General features: G+C 39.1%; 1 protein-coding gene across 2 annotated transcripts; it reads right to left on the bottom strand.

Moving 5' to 3' along the window:
- Window positions 1-169: 169 nt before the first annotated feature.
- On the bottom strand, window positions 170-20828 carry LOC118427771 (glycine receptor subunit alphaZ1-like). 2 transcript variants are annotated; one of them, XM_035837697.1, is made up of 12 exons: window positions 20587-20828; window positions 7513-7610; window positions 6869-6902; window positions 5700-5779; window positions 5516-5583; window positions 4528-4748; window positions 4125-4207; window positions 3660-3797; window positions 3242-3320; window positions 2743-2877; window positions 1776-1980; window positions 170-1158 (listed from the first exon to the last, which is right to left on the bottom strand). In XM_035837697.1, exons 1-12 carry the CDS (start codon window positions 20646-20648, stop codon window positions 943-945), a joined length of 1419 nt encoding a protein of 472 aa, XP_035693590.1. In that variant the 5' UTR covers window positions 20649-20828; the 3' UTR covers window positions 170-942. The 2 variants fall into 2 exon arrangements, with proteins under 2 accessions (XP_035693590.1, XP_035693591.1); XM_035837698.1 differs by lacking the exons at window positions 6869-6902; window positions 7513-7610; window positions 20587-20828 and adding an exon at window positions 6690-6825.
- Between the last annotated feature and the right edge of the window lie 138 nt (window positions 20829-20966).

The following is a 20966-nucleotide window of genomic DNA, read 5'->3' as shown; positions in this document are numbered from 1 at the left end:
ATTTTCAATGTTACCTGCACCAGTGCAGGTATGCAGAAAAAAGTATTTCGAGCCCTGGAATGACATAACTCCAAAAGAGGCCAGTTGTGGTAGAAGTGCTAAGTATAGGACCTCTAGAGAAATTTAATATAATGAACGACATCAAGGAAAAAATTAAAATCTAGTAGTCGGTTCACAGAGGAATGCGTTATGGAATTCCAAAATCGATAGATGACATCAAAATTAGTAACATTAATACTGCATTTACGTAATTGGAAACGATAAAATGCCCTGTTCATTATTACATTCTTATCATATTCATGATCAGTGCATAGGTGGTGCGGAGTAGATAGGCACAAATACAACTTCACATTCACGACATATAATATCTGTTTGTATCACACATCACTTCATCTCCGTGTTAAGGCGATATGATATTCTGCCCATGTCATACATTGTATTTTTAAAGTAGTGATAATGCATTCATATTATCATAATTATTACCTGTACAATATTACGTCTTTTGACACCATTTGTATTGATATGTATCAAGTGGAAATTTTCCATTTCCACGGAAGGACGTTGATTGCTTGTACATTCTTCACCATGTCCATGTTAGAAGTTCGCGTTTGCTTTGTTATGATTACCTGTATTAGTGTTTGCGTTTTTTGCATGCCATCTGTACAATTAATGTCTATTGTTCGTGTTATACTGGGTCGGTCCTGATACGGGTGGGGGGTTCACTTTTTATACATGGGAGTACATGCTCATTTATTTACATTGATGTGTACAATTTTTTATGCCATCATTGTGATCATGCTATGTAACGAAAATCAGAAGGATATTGCTTATGGAATTTGGTAGCTCATGCGGTTTTTGAAGGTGCTGCAGTCTGTTGAATTTTCATGGCTGCTGAGTCAATGACCAAAAACATTATTTTGGGCAGCGACATAGTTCAATCCTTCAATGGTACATAGAAAGGTAAACAGACCAGTACAAAATGTTAAAAACGGTGAAAAGTAGTGGGAAAATCAGCCTAGAGTAGTAGTCTATCCGCCGAGCTCTCCGCATGTAGAGGGCCTTGATCTCGGCAGGCGTGCGGTGGGTTTTCTCCTCCGCGCCGACCATGTCCTGGTCTGGCTCCGGTGATGACATGCCTTTGTCGGGCTTGAAGTCCACCTGGTTGACGAATGACAATTGATTCAGAACTACACTTTGACATAACTTCTAGATATACAACTATGCTTTGAGGGGCTATCCCTTTAGCCTTTTCATGTCATGTAATCTCGTTTCGACAACGATATTTCGGGATTTTGGTATACACAATTAATTTCAGTATCATAACAACTTTAGATTCTACGTGTTATTTTGCTCTGTTCTCTTGATGTCAACTGTAAAATCATTTTAGCCACACAAAACAATATCTTAGCAACTAAACGTTTTTCGTAATATGTGTCCTTATTCTTTTCTTGAAGGAGGGTTCAGGATCAAGTTCTAGCTATGTATCATATGAAATATTTTATACTTGTCATAAATGACAATTGGCGGCAAGAATACAAGTTGTGCATGATTTGAGCTCATCATCAGTTTTTCTATGTCCAATCATTTGTAATACTTCATGTTTCTTTGCATAAAAAATAAATTACCCAAACCTATGCTTTGGTTGATGATTCGATACTATGTTTGGAATCTCCTCCAGCATTTTGTCAGCAAATAAGAAATTAATAAGTCAAATTCCATGGTACAGAGCATCAACTTCCAAGAAATTCCATGGCTAGTTCGAGTTATCTACTAACCTCGTCCTCCGAGGCAACATCTTTCTTGTCAATTGCCTTCTTCTTACGCGGCAATCGTTTGGACATCTCTCTAGCCTTGCGGGAGATGGCAAACTTCTTATCTCGCTTGAAGATAAAGTGAACCACTGCAAATTCAACCAATGCGAAGAAGATAAAAAGGCCACAGGTCATCATCCAAACATCTATGGCTCGAACGTAGGAAAACCTGGAAAGATAAGATAGGAAAATGACTCCAAAGAAGTCTTAATGGGTCGATAGTGGATACTCATTTAGGCCGAAGGCGCTAGAATGATTTATGAACATCGACAACTGTTTTGTGTGGAGTACATATTTTCACATATATTCCATATGCACGTGGTTGAGAAAATCAACGGCTATAGCTCATTAACTCCAGTAATCCACTAATGATGGTTGGATATTTAAATGAAAACATACGCAAGGCAACAGTAAGTTAAGCAGCTGGATATATTTGGAAAACGTTCTGTTGTTTCTGACAGCATCCGCAGTCTTTTGTCAGTGGCATCTGTCATCTGTTAGATCTGCTTATAAAGAAAAACGATATGTAAATTCTAGTAGACACAAATTTTAGATAGTCTGACAGGAAACTATATTCTAAATCCATCTAGTTCCTTCAGTAACTGTGATCATTTCCATATCACAGATCGACTTTCTTTCACATAATGTTCGAGTAGTCTGGAATATTCTGTTCAAGTGTTATTATTCCCATTTCCACTAGGATGGAGCTCTCTCTGCGACCTAAAATTTGACTGATCGCTCAATTGCAACGAATTGTGAAGAAAAAAAAACAAATCTTTTCACTCTTTGTTTTGTTGTCTTTTCAGTCACAATTATTCTCTACCAAAATAATATACCTAGTATGAATTCAAAGGTTTCACACATCCATTTTAGGTAGCAGTGAGAGCCAAGACGTCTTGATTAAAGAAGGGTCGTAGGAAAAGTTGTTCACCTAGGCATGGCGCTGCGGGACACAGCAGTGAGCGTGGTGGAAGTGAGCACGGTGGTGATGCCGAGTGCCACCCGGGCGGGCGCGATTTCAGGACTGATCCAGAAGGATAACCACGATAGCACCACGATCAAGATGCTGGAAGTACAGACGTAAAAGATATTACTCGTGTATAAAACATAGAGTGAGAATGGCAGCTATATATAGACAGTAAGACTGACATCCATTGACAGGTATCCTGCGTGCCAGACAAACGAGGTGGACCGTCAATCTCCGGCGGCCCAAGACAGTATGGTCAAAATAAGCGCTCCGGGGAGGTTTAGTCCGGTGATTTTTTTGGCCATATCAAATGCCAGCCACGGCCGGCAAAAAATCTTAACCTGCCCGGATGTGTTATTTTGATCGGGCGGGATTATTGTCTTGATTCGCCGATGTACATGCACATGGCGGGGCACTGGGTCACTGGATCAATTTGACTGAAGTACGTATAGATGATAATCACCTGGGTATGTAGTGTTGAATAAGGTAGTATCCAATGTGTCTGATGAGGAACAACTTTGCCTCTATGCACGAGTATGTACCTAGTAGAGCAAATAGTAAACAACAGTTTGTACAATCATCATTAGCCACTGGGTCTGGGTCAATAACATCAGCATACAGCTGCATTGTGCACATAGTATAGATTGTAACAAAAAACATCGACAATCGTGGGTACCGTGTAATGTAAGGGTGCTACACGTCAAAAGTATGCTATTTATATAAGTATACATCATTTACATATCAAACTTTCCGTTTGCATTAGATAAATGTAAAATAGGCCATGCCCTGATCTTGGGTGCACATAGTCATACATACACTATCTGGAATTTCCATATGATATCAATGTAAAGAGACAATGAACACATCAGCATACGCGTTACCTGTAGTGTGGTGACTGTCACAGTTGTTGTTTATCTTCCAAGTAACCAAATCATAGTCCGGCATCTGTATCTCCTCGCTAATGAGAACAGCATCTTCTCTGGACCACCAGATTTCTATATCTTTGGTGGTGTGGCCATCTAGAATGAGGGCAATTGTATAATGATTACCTGTCAAATGATTCGGTAGTTCTACACGTCCGTTGAATGATCACATATTGTAGGTAGAATGGACTCCATCCAAAACTTGATTGCTGGCTGTAGGAGTCACCAGTGATTAAATGGCCCAATAACTTGCAATCCATATCACTCTAACATGTATTTAGAACAATGCACAAGGTAAAAGTTCGTGGGTTTACTTTTGAATAAGAATATGCAATTATAAAATTATTAAGTATAAAACATTTAGACTTTCTCAATATCGTGGTCCTTTAAAACAGACAGATATGATGAAAAACTTTTACTCACAACTTTCCATTTTGATCTTGCATACTTGGTTGTCCATTGGAAATAATTGGAAGTTCATCGGGCAAGCTAACAAGATAGTTTTTCTGTAAAACAAATCAGTGAAAGTTGAGTTTACCCAAGCTCATTATTTTTCTAAAACTATTACGGGTCTTTTTTTTGGGTAAATAGTTTACCAGGCAATTTCCGAGACATGTATGTCAGAAACTTTAAGATTTAGCTACAGCTTGCGCATAATTCTTTGTTGTTATGTAGTTACCAAGTATGTAACTGTATTACACTTTTGCATATATTGTAAATGACCCAAGGGAGATTAGTATGCACATATGGTTTCACCAATGGATTTTGCTAATAAACATAAAAATAAATTCCGTAGAGAACATAATCACAAATGTCCGTCTCATACTTAGCACTGTACAGGACGTCTCCATTGGGATGTATTCGAAGCAGGGTGCTATGTCCACTAGTCGATTCAAACGGCGCTCCTTTCTCGTTCACAAAGTAGATATCTGGCACCCATATCTTATCCAGGACCTTTTCATACAGTGTGATGCTGTCGTTGTAGTCTTGATACACGAATCTTGGATCGTTCCATCTTTGGCGAAGAAACAACATTACTGTGTAGTCCTGCATGTGCAAACAAGAAGAAAAGAGTTCGGAGACCTAATACCCACATGAAACATTTCAAGTCTTTATAGAATATGTTTTATCTCGTCTCGTCGTTTATACAAATAAGAATTCAACTAGCATAATTTATTTCACGTGATGGTCTTATGTGCCTAAGTTGCATATATCTTATATGTGAATGTCATTTTCTTTTTACAGAGCATCTTATTATATTTCATCATAAAACATGCAGATAGTCGCATATGTACATAATATATATATATAATGATTTTTAAATCCAATTCGATCGCTATACAACTATGAAATAGAGAGATTTCCTTCGAGTGACATCCAAAACTCTTCTTCGGCGTCACTAGATCTTGAATAATCTGTCAGAACAATTCAATACAAGTACAGCTAACTAGAAAATGGTTGGACTTGTCAATTCACTAACTCCTAAGGATCGTACATAAATGTCACTCAAATGTAAATCGTGTCTATATTACATAGTGATGTGCACCTGTAACAATCTTGCATACACACTCACAGATAGGTGCAAAACTATAACGTTACCTCCATTTTTCATGGAGGTAACGTTATAGTCTGATCACATCACCTACTGGCGATGTCATTGGTCGTCGCCGAAAACGATGAATGAAGAACAACTTCATCCGTATTCATTTTTTGTCCTTGAATGTTACTGAGGTGATCAAATGTTGCTAAAATACACAGATGTCTTTAAACGGTGTTAAACGCATAAACATGAAATCTGACTCTTCAGGACCTACCATTGACTCCTCGGAGATGGAACTGATGCTGTTGATGTACGCCGAGCAATACACCTGCACAGGGGGACCTGGAAGTTGGCATGAAAAGTGTGCTAGTATTCCTAGTTTTACGGCTATCGTGTCATTAGAAAAGCAATTTGATTTAGGCAATTTTTTGATAGTAAAACCGAAAATAAATACCTACCCTTAAAGTTAGGCCGTAAGCGCTGGTCATAGTTATCCAAGATGTTGAGGAATACCATAGTGGGCGTCACTGGCGTAGTTCTGGACAGGACAATATTAAAACCAAGACAGTTTACTGTGATATTTTACTTGAATGCTACTTACATTGCACCTTTTTTAATGATAGATTCCTTTGCTTTACTCATTTTGCTTTGTTTGATGGTGATGAAAAAGAAAGTGGTAGATAAAATAATTAAATAGTTCTTTCCGAAATACAGTTCGTCTTTATGTAAAAGGTTGCTAGTATCACGGTGTAATATGGAAGTATCATGTTGCGGTTGGCTGAAAAATATAAAGGCGCAGTTAGTTTGCAATGATTGTGTGCCTCCGTTATAGGTGAGATGATATGGCAAGGTAGCATGCAGGGGGTTGTTAGAAACGTATGTAATGTAATAGTGCAATACTAATTATAAACACAACAGAACATCAGTGCAGCAGTCGCAATAAAGTTATCGTTGAGATTTTATGATGAAATGTTTCTGGTTGATATTGTACAAAATAACGAATAAATATAGACAAACAAACAATAATCAATACTGTACGGATATTATTGAGATCACTTCGCATCTGATCTGGAATTTCACTGAAGGTTCTAATTCTAATATGATATTTCTAACTGCTGTATTCTTAGCATACTTAGCATTCTATCACATTTTGTGTCAATTTGTTGACGTCGGGTGTCTGAAAGTCATATTCGAGAGGATGAACTGAACTGAGGTGTCTTGCAATAAGAAGCAAGTGACATAATTGCAGTGGGTTATAAACCGAAGATGTAGCTTCCAAACCATCGGAGAATCAGAAAAGCATAAAGCAGAAAAAATATGAAAGAAACAGTGTTGTCATTGGATAGGGTTAGTGCAGGTTTTTAATTGCAGGGCTGGAGTGAGCGAATGGCTGCAGTCCTACGTAGAGCCGCCAGGTGTCGTTACTTGAGTATTAGTGGCATACTCACGCCATCGGTGTTACCGCTTTGGGTAGTAAGGTGGGAATGGCTAGTCTGGAATGGAAACACGAGGCTAGGGTGAGTCGAAACGGTGCAGAGGACAGGTCAGAGAGAGGTGCAAAGAGTAGTTGTAACACATCGTGTAGTATGTATGGTTATTTCTATTCACCCTGGAAACAAATACGCACCTGTTTGACAGCTTTTCAATCTCGTTGACGGCATCTGCAAAGTATAAAAGTTTTATTTTCTATTGAAATTGTAGACAATGTCATACATAGCAAACCCAAGCAGCGTAGCTGATATTTGGTGACAACATACGTTCAATCATACCTCTCCTAGAATACACATATTTAACTCAAATGGTAAGCGTATACTTCAACTGAACCAACAAGATTAATACAAACCTTTTTGTGAGTAGAAAAGTTATTTGCGTGATCGGGACATCAAAACTTACAAATGTATTTACCTGCAGTAGCTTTTTTCAACGCATCAGCATTTTGTCTGATCGAAACATCAAAATTTTGATAGAAAAGTATTTCCACGCAGTTTCCTATCACAGCATGAAAATTCTATTTTACGGACGCATCAAAATTTCGAAAGAAATGTGTTTACTTGCTGAAATTTCCTATTATTTATATCGCTGCTTTATACGATTCGACCATTGTCTAACTTCAAAAACGCATGCATTGATATATAGTTGACAGGATCAAACAACTTAAAACTCTGCATGCCGGCAATGTCTAACAATCACTAACACTATTCTTAAAGAATCAGAAAGCCGCGATTTTAGTATTCTAACGTCAAGTATTCTATGCTTTATTTAGGTACCTACCATCCTTGCCATCCCGGGTGTTCCTGACAAGTAACCTGTTTGACCCCTCAATGTCCGGACCTCGCTTACGTCTACTATGTTTGCATTCGACCTGAAAGCTAGAAAAATAGATACCGTGGTGAGATAATGACGAATACACTGCTGACAATTGATAAGTTGTGTATAAATGGCAATGCTAAGATTTCAATGTTCGGATATATAAAGGCAGTGAAAAGAAGGAAGCTGGTTAAGATTCTTAGAAAGCAAATACGTATTTTTAAATTCATGGTGATATATGGTATATAGTGATAAATACTAAAAAAATAAGAAACAATGAGGGTTGCAACTTGTAATTTTATTTGCTCATTAATTAAAAAAATCACAATTGTGCAATCATATAAACAAAAAGGCAAGCAATAGTCTTATCAACCGATGAACCAAACAACGAACTAACAAATCATTCAACCAACCAATCAACCAATCAATCAATCAATCAATCAATCAATCAACCAACCAACCAGCCAACCAACAAACCAACCAACCAACCAAACAACCAACCAACCGACCAACCGACCAACCAACCAACCATCAAACGAGCCAATCAGCTTGCTAAACAACCAGCCAATTAATGCACTCAAAGTAGCTCCCCAAACAACCAGTCAAATAAGGCAATCAAAGATGGTGGCAAAAAATAGTTGGAGGTGTTAATTGAGGTCAAGGCAACGGCTGTAAAGCGATACGGAAACGAAATGCCATGGCCAATCGGTATTCCATCTGCGTGAGTCCGTGTCAATGCCAGACATTAGCATTCACTGCCGATGGAGGCTACCTCGGTGGCCCCGACCGCGCCCTTCTTATCGGTAAGGATCGTCTGTTGGAAAGCCAAAATCCATTCGTCTCGTCTCGTAGTAATTGAATTGTCATTGATGAATGATGGATAATGTGCAGATCGGTCCCTTGTAACATTTGAAGGAGTGGAATTCGGCAGGCATATCTACTGTTGGCACATACTGTAGACCGCTATATGTTTATGAAAACCCATTCTTCTCATCTCGAAGTAATTAAATTGTCATTGATGAATGATGGATAACATACAGATCGGTCCCTCGATCTAACAGTTGAAGGAGTGGGTTTCTACACTCGGCATATCTACAAACTGTTGGCAAATAATGTTAACTGCCTTATGTTTATGAAAATCCGTTCGTCTCGTCTTGAAGCAATTGGATTGTCATTGATGAATGATGGCTGATACACAAATCGGTCCCTTGATCTAACACTTGAAGGAGTGGATTTTGGCTGGCATATCTACAGAATGTTGGCAAATACTGTAGACTGTTATATGTTATAAAAATCCATTCGTCTCGTCTCGAAGTAATTGAATTGTCATTGATGAATGATGGATAACATGCAGATCGGTACCTAGATCTAACAGTTGAAGGAATGGGTTTCGGCTGGCATATCTACGAAGTGAAATTATCTACAAACTGTCGGCAAATACGGTGGATTGCTATATGTTTATGAAAGTCCCTTCGTATCTTCTCTTGATCGATGAAGTACTATTGTCATTGATTGATAATGGATAACTCGCAGATCGGTCCCTTGATCTAACAGTTGAAAGGAGTGGATTTTGGCTGGCATATCTACAAACTGTTGTCAAATACTGTAAACTGCCATCTCGATCAGACTGCAATGATTTCCCAATGGCATGTCATTAAAAGTGTATTTTTATCTCGATTCATTAGAACATTGCATCAGCCTATCTGGTAAGAGATGGATGTCACATAACGTTGTACTTTTCTTGTATGACTAAAACAATAAACGGCCTCGCGGACCCTGCAGAAAGTCGTAAAGTTTCTTTGGGGCGAAACCTTGCTGCCTGTAAGGTTTATTGGTATCATAAATCATCAACTTTTATCGTCTAATCATCCATAGCCTGATTTTTCATTGGCAACAAGCCAACTGGTCCATGACACATTGAACTCACTGCCTAGATTCAACGTAGTTTTCAAACTTAGGTTAGACTAATAACCATGTAAACCGATCCAATCTAATTTAATTCCTGTCTTTCAATTTAGCTCGTACACGGATTACATATACATAAAGTAGATACAGATAGACACTAAAATTATGGCTCCATTCTAATCTCTTTATTTTCTCGTTGAACTTGGTTGAAACTTTATAAGGTCTGCTGAGTTAACAATCTGTGCTAGTGTCAGCTCTCCTTCGCCCTGTTGGTTAGCAGCATCTTGCTAATTGCCTGCCAATGGTATCTTTGGACAGTTACCAAGCTGGTCTATGTTTCTAAGATAACGCTTCATATGTTTCCTCAACATAAAAGGAAGTTGAATTTTAAACTCAAGATGTTGGTCCTATTCAGCGTGTGACAGATAGACATTCGTTGCCTTTGGGATTGGCTATCTTTAGAAACATCTTAAGCATTAGGCGAAAAAGTATAAGATCTGCTCTCAGATGGAATGGCAGTATGCTCATGACGAGAAAAATCAATAGCATACATGGAGCTTGTGAGGCAGAGAACCTGGTTTGATGGTCATTCTTGATGGTCAGTCTTACGGCCATTATTGCATTGATCAGCTGTGCGGCCGATACACTCGAAAAGCTTCAAAATCAATGATGATTTCATCTACCTAATATTTACATTAAGAAATTTGCCTGTCTGAAATAGTTTTTGCTATTGCAGATAGGCAATAGCAGTTCTCTGCTCATGTCTGAAAGCATAAGACATGATAGAGCGGCTCTGCCTACATCTCATATACATCTAAATGGGAATACCCTAAAATGACCCCATCAGGGGCAAAGTAGTAGGGGAGTCCCGAACTAGGGCGGACAGATTTCCAGTTTGGCACGGAAGATCTGTCAATACCACGCCTGGCGGGACATTTCACAGGGGAATGAAGGGGAGGGGGGCGTAATATTTGTATAATTTGAAAATGTCTTTCGGGGCGGTTCTGTGCTTGTAATTGAAGCATTGGCTCCCCCTGTTATCTAACAGGGGAAAAATATAGAGGTCAATGCAAATCCACAACTATCATCGTTTCATGTAATGCAGATTTCCTATGACACTAAAAGACAGATTAAACAGCGTTATACGTTCACAAAACGTGCTGGCATATGGATTGAGCAAAGCATGTTGTCGATTTAACGTAGGCAGCTCAAGGTCTTTACCTTTTATACGCGCCCTTAAATGCTTTTTATGCCATCTAGCAGAGCACTTAATGACAACTAATGGTAGCTTTTACTGGAAAATCCTTTGTACCTTAACGTAAAGCCACAGTGTTAGGTTGTACAGGAAACTGGGATAATGATAGGAAAATCCCTGTATTGGCACTACCCATTGATAAACAGGGTACTGGCTACTCTAATTTCAGGGTTGCCTGCGCAAGCTACCGGCGATAGAACAAGCATATCCACAAAATGTCAGTGAACCTCTTAACATCTATTATTCAACAACTAGACCATGAAAATGAAGAAAGACCTTTTTTTGCTATGCATGCATAAAAAAGGTTCTTAACCTAACAGCAGGAAGGGTGCAATATCCATTTTACTTCTTAGGGAGGTTCTTAGTCTTGTCAGAATTGGAGGTAGGGGGTTTACCAGATAGTCTCTACACGTTGTAATTTCGTTCTCTAAAAAGGCCTATTAAGGCCAACTAATTGTCACAAAAGCTTACATCATAACGGTTTTAAGGTACATATGGTCACGACAACATAATCCTGTGAAATGAATACAGCCAGTCTTTCATAACTTCGAAAATGCGTTTGAGTGCAATATTGGTGCAGTCCTCTTGTCAGCAAGACTATCCTTGACCCTAACGACTTCTCGTAATTCTTAAATTATGCATACAGATTGCTACCCTTATTCACTTGTGTGGCGCCGGAATATTGGCAATTGTAACGCCATTTCAGCAAATAAATGTTAGTAATTAGATAAGAATGAATGTTTTGGGTCGATACAGATAAAGGTTGATATGTCAGTTACAGTTGTGTGCTATCAAAATATAAGTGTGTCGCCTTCCATGTCAACTGCAATTAGACCTCGGGTAGGAATTTGCAATAAACTATTTAATATCAAGTGACATTGCAAAGTCAAAGAAGAAAAGATGCAGTCAATTTTATCTCAAAACTCAAGCATTCATAATCTAAAAAAAAAACACGTATCCGTTTCAATGTTGAGTAGGATTGCATTAGATCATCTTTCTTCTTTCTCTTTAGGGTATTGACACCACCTTAATGAATTTTTTCACTGTGAGATGCATATGCATCTAAGAAAGGTCACAGAGGAAGAACCTTTTCGCACGACAATTGTACAGGGTACAATATATGGCATTCAAATGACAAGCCCATCTCAACTTACGACCCGCAACGAACTTATGAAAACTAGTCTTACATGTACCTATATTTTGGGAGGATTAGAAATCTCGATTCCAGTACACAAACTATATAGCTTTCGGAAGGCACAATGATTCTACCAAGTAGAGTCAGAGAAGAAAAGATGCAGACAATTTGATCTCAAAACATCACGTAATCATAATCTTAAAAAAACACGTATATGTTTCAATGTTGATTAGGATAGTATTAGATCATTTCTTTCTTCTTTCTCTTTGATTAAGGTGTTGACACCACCTAAATCAATTCTTTCACTGTTATATGCATAATGCATCTAAGAATGGTCATGCCCAACTCAACTTACGACCTCAGCATGAAAACCAGTCTTCTCTTCTTTCTTTGGTTACAAATCTCGGATTCCAGTACACAAACTACGTAGCTTTCGGAAGGTGCATTACTTCTACCAAAGCGTGACTGTCAGCCTGTCCCAGAAGAGTATATAGCGTGCAATAAGCCTTTCAAACGCAATTATCCCCGTACCCAACTGCTATTCAGCTCGGTAATTGGGCTCAGATGTGAGTAATGGGGAGACTGGGACGGATTTGCGTTGAAAGGGTTCGGTGGAGTTGATACGCATCGGGAATTCTGATCAGTTGATGTTCTTCTTCTTAAAAAAGGTCTTAGTGGCAAGTGTGCAGATGTTGACACACTGGCGCACCAAATCCGTAGGTGTTTTGGGCAAACTTAAAACACATCAGCCGCGAGGCTCGGTGGACGTCCCTCCACGGTCATGGGGGAAGGGGGCATGGCGAGTATCGAACTCAGGACCACTGATTCCGATTCCAACGCTCTAGCAAGTGTGCCACACAGACACACCCTTTCCTTTTTTCTAAACACCACATAAACACATGTCCTGTCTTGAAGCACGCAGATGTATATTCTTTGGTCAGAAATATGAACAGCTGATTTCGAGTAATATTTCTTCCTTGTGCATTAACAGCAGTCCTAAGGTCACATAGGTCGTGCGATCGTCGTACGACTTTGATGCCATAGAACTTTCAAGTAGGCTGTGACATAAACAACCACCGGCACGGATCCGAAACAGCATTGTGTGTACCAAGACAGTTGAACTTTGCAGGACACGTACATTGCTGTCTTCCAAAATTCCAAAATTTAGAGATCGTACGACGATCGCACGACCTATATGTGACCGCGCCCTAACGGAGTAACTGGGTAGGCGAACTATATGAAATCCCATTAAAAAGACTCCCTTTTGTCAGTTCATCATCATCCATCTTCATCAATTATGCCATACATAATAAAACAGCGTGGCTTGAAATGATGACCACAAAGTCTCAGGATGATCGAAGATGATGCTGAGAATGCATTAAACCCCCATTATACAATAAGTAGACTGTAATGATATTTGACTCTATTCTGTCCATCTCATAAGTACTTAAAAATCGATTTTATTCAATTGGTGGGGTTGGCAGAACATATGATGATGTCTTACAGAAAGAACTCAGATTCAGACTTATTTGTTTTATTTTGAATTCTCCCTACCAATGACACTCAATAAAAGATCGTGTACATATATGATACTTTGGCCCTGGTAAATATAGGACATGACCCAACAGTGCTCACAACATTCCACATGGACATTGCTTGATACCTATTCTCACGTTCCCAATCTAATGGCAGTATGCCAAGTATGTCATTATCACCTCCATACAGCCATGCTTCAGTTGTCATTCTGCCAAGTTTTATTAGAATATCAAGTTGTAATCAATATTCTCATACGTTTATTCCAGAATTTGGTGTAAGAAGAGGAGACTGATAATGGCCACAGTAAGTAAATTTCATGGATGAAAAACATAATTTGTTTCCTCTTCGGGAGTGGTCAGATAGATCAAAATGGGCCATTTTGATTAGCCACCTTTTTTCATTATTTTTGCATTCTGCATAGGATGTTATCCATAAAATTAACTTGCTGTGGCCTAATCGTTATAAACTATTATTCAAAGCATATCTGACAGGTGCAATGCCCAACTGCAGGTATTGTAGTATGAAATAATAGGTGTGGCCGACGGTGACTCCGCAGAATCTAGTTCTAGCTAGAACTCAGATTTATATGTTTAAACCTGGAGAGTAGCCAAAACTGCAGTCTCAATTTACGTGACTGAACTTTTCTTGGGTTTATCGTATTCAGCAAGGACCACTACCTGAAGTGATGGATTGCCCGAAATCACAGGGTGTGCAAAAAAGCAGGGGGCATGTGTAGGGGTTTCAGAATAACACTAATTTCATTGTCAGGACTTACCTGATTAATGAATGAGATTCTACGTCCAATTGGTAAAACGGGGAACATGAGACAGGTTTTGACACCGTAATACGTTACCTAGTACCTACGGGAACCAAGTAATTTCTTCCGAAAATTTGCAAAGAAAGGGGATTTGGGCATTTTGATGACTGTGCTGATTTGGACGAGGGGCAAGTTCGCAATGACTAAGGCAGACAACGTGTAGTTTTGAATGTAGGAGAAAATTTGTAATCTTTTCAAGTGGTAAAGTGAACTAACTATGAAACCGACCTAAAAAATTTCATCGTCAAAGTACATGAAATATATTTTGCTTATTATAATGTGTGAAATTGAATAGTTTTAATGATTTTGTGGCCTCATGACTTCTTGGACCAAGGACACAGTCATATAGATTATGTACTGGGTGGCCCCACAGTGCTGTTGCTTAATTCACCGCTTTCTACCTATCGCCAGATCTCAAATTGATTGTCCAAAAGTTCTCCCTGGAGGGCTAAACCTAAAATTGATTCCAAGCCCCTACCCAAATCTTCAGAATCCAGCTGGAGGGAAGATCACAGCACTTTCGGTAATTTCCTTTCTGGAAATGCACTGAGCAGATTGTCAAGATAACCTGTATCAAAACTCGCTTATCGAGGACCACCACGATTGCTGGGTTCGACTGCAGGAATCCATTAAGCCCTTGCGACTCATCACTGTATGTGATTTGTAGGGTTTTGCAGGAATTACTCCCAGTATAACGAACCCAGTTACATTATACTGGGTGCTAAATGATTATTAAAGAGGCCAAATTTGGGTTAAGTATAGGATTTTGCCTCAGGATCACCTACTTCGTCTGATGGAAAACCTCTGGTACATCATAGACGATAAAATATTGAGCGTTTGGGATACAAAGTGGGTAACGTTAGTATCTAGGTGGTAATAGCTTCAGGCTATGCTCTGCCTTATTTTCATATTACTGATAAACGGTATAAAAAGTAGCGTTGGATTAAAGATATTAGTTATGGAACCTTGCCTCTGTCAAGTGTTTTTTTAATATACATATACATATTTTATCCTCTGGTATGATTTTGTGAAGTTTGACACCAATTCAGTCGACTGACTACTATTGTTAGATTGTTGGGAAGTTTATGTACTCAATAAACATTTATTATTGAGGTTTGGAGGCTACTAAAACATTGAGTCACACATGAAAATGTCTCTGTGTCACGAAATATAACGTGTGACACAAAAGCAGATTTTACTAGCTGTCCCTTTAATAATGACTCATACAACGGTGTGTGATGCAAAGGGTATGTGTAATATCGGTATCAACCACAATTGTGTCATGAATTGAATCTTGTAAGCGTGTATACACAGGGAAATTCTCAGTGGACCAAATGGCGAAAGTGTGATGACAAAGGGGTTCAACACGTGGACTCATTAAGTGGTGACCTAGTTTTGGATGTTTAATATCCGCACCAATTCCCTAAACTCATGAACCTTGTAGCCAACATGTCAACATGGTAGCCAACAGGGCACCGCACCGTTGTAAACCAGAATCGACATGGTAGGCAATGCGATGGGGTCGCCCTTTGACCTGTTGTGGGATTGAATTTGGTTTGTTTGTTTGTTTATTAGGAATCTCCATTAGTTACATTGAACTATTCTTCCTGGAGTCCTTTACACACAATGAATAAAATACATAACAACAAATTATACAGATAATGTTGATCAGACAACTAGCATAAATCAATCATTAACATTCTTAACTTATCATATTATGCAATACATTAAATTACTCATAACGTCAATCAATCAATTCATCATTATCCTCATTCAATTAACATAAACAAAAACATTATTATCATATCATATCATACATGTACATAATATTATCATATATTAGATATTGTGGAGGTCAGAGGTCATGAAATATACAGATGGCTCATAGTCAAGTTTACCACCATGAGCTGATAGGTGAGTTTTTATGTCTTTGAGTTTTTGTCCAGGACCAGATTTTTACTTTGAATGCACGTGGATTTGAGGATGTAATGTGAATTGGTAGAGTGTTGTATGTTTTGATAGCTCTGTATAAGAAGGTTCGAGTAATGGCATTAATTCTGGGTTTGGGTAGCAAGAATGCTCCTTTCTGCGCTAGTCTTGTGTTGTGAGAATGTGCGGTGTTAACTGTTTTTAAACGACTGAAAATGCATTTTGGCTGTTTTTCCTTTACAACTTTATGGAATATGTTGATAGTGCCTGTGAAAAGTCTTTCTTTTACTGAGGGCCAGTTTAACTGATTATGTAGTACGTCTAGGTTTCCGTCAAAACATGCACCTGTTGCCAGCCTAGTAGCTCTATTCTGGATAACTTGCAGTTTGTCTAGGTGGGTCTGAGGCGATGAGGACGTGAGTACTAAGCCGTAATCTAGGTGAGATAGGACCAAGGTCTGTATCACAGTTTTCAACAGGTTGGTAGTGAAGTATTCCTTATATTTCCTAATTGAAGCAAGAGCTCCTGCCATCTTCATCTTTGTTTTGTTTACTTGTAGAGCCCATGAGAGCTGCTGATCCACAGTGACACCCAGTAAGTCCGCCTGTTCCACCTGTGTAATGATTTTGCCTTCGATGGAAAGTTGTAGCTTCGGCTTCCTTTTTAGCCTATGTGGTGAACCCAAGACGATTGATTTTGTTTTGCCAATGTTGAGGATTAACTTGTTTGTCCTCACCCAATTCCATATCTTAGACAAGTCTGTCTGCAGCTTATTTTGTAATTCTGTAATGTCAGAAGCTGATGTGGATGGGGTGGAATCATCGGCATACATCACAACCACACTTTGGGTAGTTATCGTTGGCAGATCGTTTGTGAAAATACAGAAGAGAAGGGGACCGAGGCAGCTGCCTTGGGGTACGCCACATTTTGTTTCAATGAATGATGAGTAGCTTCAATTCACAAACACGGCCTGTTTCCTGTTTTCTAGATAGCTTCTTGTCCAGTTTATGGCAGATTGTGTAAAGCCATAACTTTGTAATTTGGCCAGACAGATCTCATGATTGATAACATCAAAAGCAGCACTAAAATCTAACAAAACTGCTCCTACTAAGTTACCCTTGTCTATTTCTTCCAGCCAGTAGTCTGACATTTGTGTGAGCGCGCTAGAAGTGGAGTGGAAGCGCTTATACGCATGTTGATTACCGGAGAAAATATCATTTGATACCATGTAAGTTTGTATTTGCTTCTGACATATTCTCTCCATGACTTTACTTATGACAGGTAATAAGCTTATTGGGCGACTATTTGGTCCATTGAGTGGGGAGGATTTGTCTTTTATTAATGGAATTACTTTAGCTTTCTTCCATTGGGAGGGGAAAATTCCTTGCACAAGGGAGCTGTTAAAGATGTGGCAAAGTGGTTTGGCAATGTAGTTCGCACACAGCCTCAGCAAGGTATTGTCTATATCATCGTGCCCGGTGGCTCTGCCAGGGTGTAGTGATTTTAACTGTTCTTCCACCTGTTCTACTGATACTTGTTGAAAACTGAAAGAGCAATACTTTTCAGCCATGATATGTTCTTTAATTGGTTCGACTGCCTTGTCTGTGTCAGGATCGTCGCCACTTGTGAGTCTTGTGACTTTCTCAGTGAAGTAATTGTTGAAATACTCCGCAATTTCAGCTGGTTTCATTAAAATTTGTCCATCTGATTCAATAAAGTTTGGTGTCTTACTGATGTTTCTACCCAGCATTCCATTTACTGTTTGCCACAGTCGCTTGCTGTCGTTATTCCTACTATGTAGGTCGATCTGTTGTGTGTAGAAGGTCTTTTTCTTTTTTCTGTTTTCACGGACCACTATATTCCGCAGTCTTCTATAAGCCTTGTGGTCGGCTGTCTCTTTAGATGTCTGAGCTTTGCGTTTCGCCTGATCTCTCTGATGCATAAGTTCTCGAAGGTCACCGTCAACCCATTGGTTTCATGCCCTGAAGGAATTTGGGCAATCATTGTATTTGATTATCTAGGAAATAAAGCTGGAAGAACAGTCACTGTAATCAATTACAAAGAGCCCAACATGTTAGGGTGTTCCCTTTCTGTTAGTGGTGCAAAATAAGAACCTATGTATGTATACGTATCTACAAACACTATGTACTACTTCATACTAAAGCTTCTATATATCAACCCAAATAATATTATACGTAATGGCAACTGTTGTTTTAACGCCAGTCAACTACAAGGTACTTGTCATACGACTGCACGAAAATTGAATAGACGAGAGAGAGAGGGAGAGAGAGCCTTTCCTTTATATAATACTACTTCATATTAACGCTTCTATTACGCTAACACGAATAGTATAGCAACTTATCTTAACGCAAGTCAACTGCAAGGTATTTATCAATATGATTTTGTAAAAAGTACGAAAATTTAATAGACGAGAGAGAGAGAGACAATCTTTCATCAGTTACTCAAATACGTTAACTCCAAACAGTACACCAATCAATTACTGCCTTTGCAGAACCTAGAACGTGATCGCTAGTCTTCCTAATTTGGTTACAGCGGGAGAACATGACCTCAATGAAAGGGGCACACAAGTGCAAAGACGTCCAATGTCACTTGACCTGACTATGGTCTCAGTCCCGTACGTAGGCAAGATTTTTTTGTCGGGCTCGTTTGCAGTAGACCTATCTGTTGGCCTTCTGATTTGCAAAAAAAATTATCGCACTACAACAAGTACCGTTGGGGTTATGTGGCTATTACAAAATAGCTATGCTTCAATGCAGCTAGTTCACAGCATGTCGATATCAATCGAAAGTTACGTCTTTGTCTGTGTATGTAATATGTATGTTTCTGGATTGGTCTTGATTAGACTTTTAAATGAATAGATTTTGGGCCCCCTGGCGGTTTCGTTACAGTAGCCCAGTAGAACCTCCAGTTTTGATATCTTTGCAAATGTGAAAATCAGATGGCAGTGTCAAATACTACTTTGCTCACGAACTTCAAATGGGTAGCTAGCATCTGCGTTGAAACTCGTTTTGTACTGTAGGGTGTGTAAGCCACTTACAGTGTAGGCTAAAATTATGTCCATTTTGTGTCAAGGGAGTGTCATGAGCTGCGGTTTATATGTGAGTGGCAACCTTGTTGTATACATAGATGTACCACGTTCTTAATGTTCGTGCCTTTTAAAAGAATTAGAATATAAGGCTAGCTGGTGAAAGTTTTGGAAAGTTATTTCTTATTTGCCCAGTAAGTATGGCTAGCTGTATCCATCTGTGTAATAGCTTGGTTGTGTACTTCTTAACAAGAAAGATAAACATTACCAAGCTAAATATGTCAAATTTACTGTATCATGAGAAAGCTTTAAAAAAAGAGATGGTATCAGCACGGATAAGGAATCTGTATACTATCTTACGTGCTTATCACGTAGTATTCGGAGTGTTGATGGTGTTAATTAGTGGAAAAGTGTCACTGTTATGATAAATACTAATGAATCGTCGCTCTGTCGATATGTGCACATGGTGAAAACTCGCAGCAAATTATATGTGTCACGCATTGATCCATGCGCAATTATGACAGCTTCCATAGGAGCTTCCATAGAATCTATGCAGGGCGAGATACCATTTTGTTGATATCTGTCCAGTGCATGATAAATTTACAACCGTCTGTACAAATAGCCGGGTGATATAAGCAGACATACACATTTGATAAATGATATTTGTCATGATGCGTTAGTTAACTTAAAGGTTGCCAATATCCATTGAAAAGTGAAAAATAATACCTCCCTTTTCTATATTGCACTCACAACTAGGCGCTAACGTTACATTGACTAGGTTAAGCTCGAGAATGTGTTATTATCATGTTAATCTTAGACGCTTTGGCCCCAATTTGCATGTCAGTACAAAGTAAGTCCAGTGGTTCCTGTGGTCATATCACCGGATATAATCTTTGGGCTCGTCCTACATATTATTTCGGTCAAGAATAAAATGTAAAAGGCCATTCTTATAATGGTACAATATATTTAATCAACTCGTACACAAAGGTTTGCTTGATTGGTCTTCAACCCTGTTTTTACAGACACATTGTTCAGATTATTAGTTTCCCACGACTTAGTTTAAAGTTAGATCCGATGGTAAAATTATAATGCAGGTTATTCATAAAACTCAATTGTTAAAAACGTAACAATAACAGCCATTAGAGTACTGCTCGAGTTATGTAATTTCAATGAGTTCCGCATTATGCATTATAGAAGTTAGGTACCCTTTTTGCAACCTTCACCATTTCTGGTAGTGGTAGAGTGAGACACCAAACACAGAATTCATTGCCATGAGCAAGTGTTGAAGGATGACACCGCATTCTACCCATACGTGTCACATCACATCCTCTACCCCTACAATTTATCCACATTCATACACGTCCCACACCGACCGCACCACACACAATAACTAGCTGTACAGAATGAACACTTACAGTCCCATCAGTAGTACTGTTGTCAGTAGAAGAAATCCCCACATGAGGCCCATCCTGTCCATGGTGGTAGTACTGGTAGTGCAGTCCACTACCGGCCTCTCACCCGAAACCCGATGTGGCTTGGGCCGAAGTGCTGGGTTAAAACAACCGCGAGGAATTTTATGTACCCCGCACCGAGCTCCGCCCTCTGTCAGACGGATATTTAAGATGAGGGATAGACCAGTCGTCACTCGGGAGAAGAGCACTGATTACGTAGGGGCCAACCATTGTATATACTATGCGGGTTTCTACCTAGCTGCTCACGATTACGTAATGCATTCATATGCAAAACACTTGAAACGAAGAATAAAGGGTTAATGCCCCGGCCCGAGGTGTATATG

Source organism: Branchiostoma floridae, chromosome 12 (assembly GCF_000003815.2).
Source record: "Branchiostoma floridae strain S238N-H82 chromosome 12, Bfl_VNyyK, whole genome shotgun sequence".
NCBI classification, from domain to species: Eukaryota; Metazoa; Chordata; class Leptocardii; order Amphioxiformes; family Branchiostomatidae; genus Branchiostoma; species Branchiostoma floridae.
The sequence above is the reverse complement of the archived record's forward strand: the minus strand, read 5'-3'. Positions and strand labels throughout refer to the sequence as shown.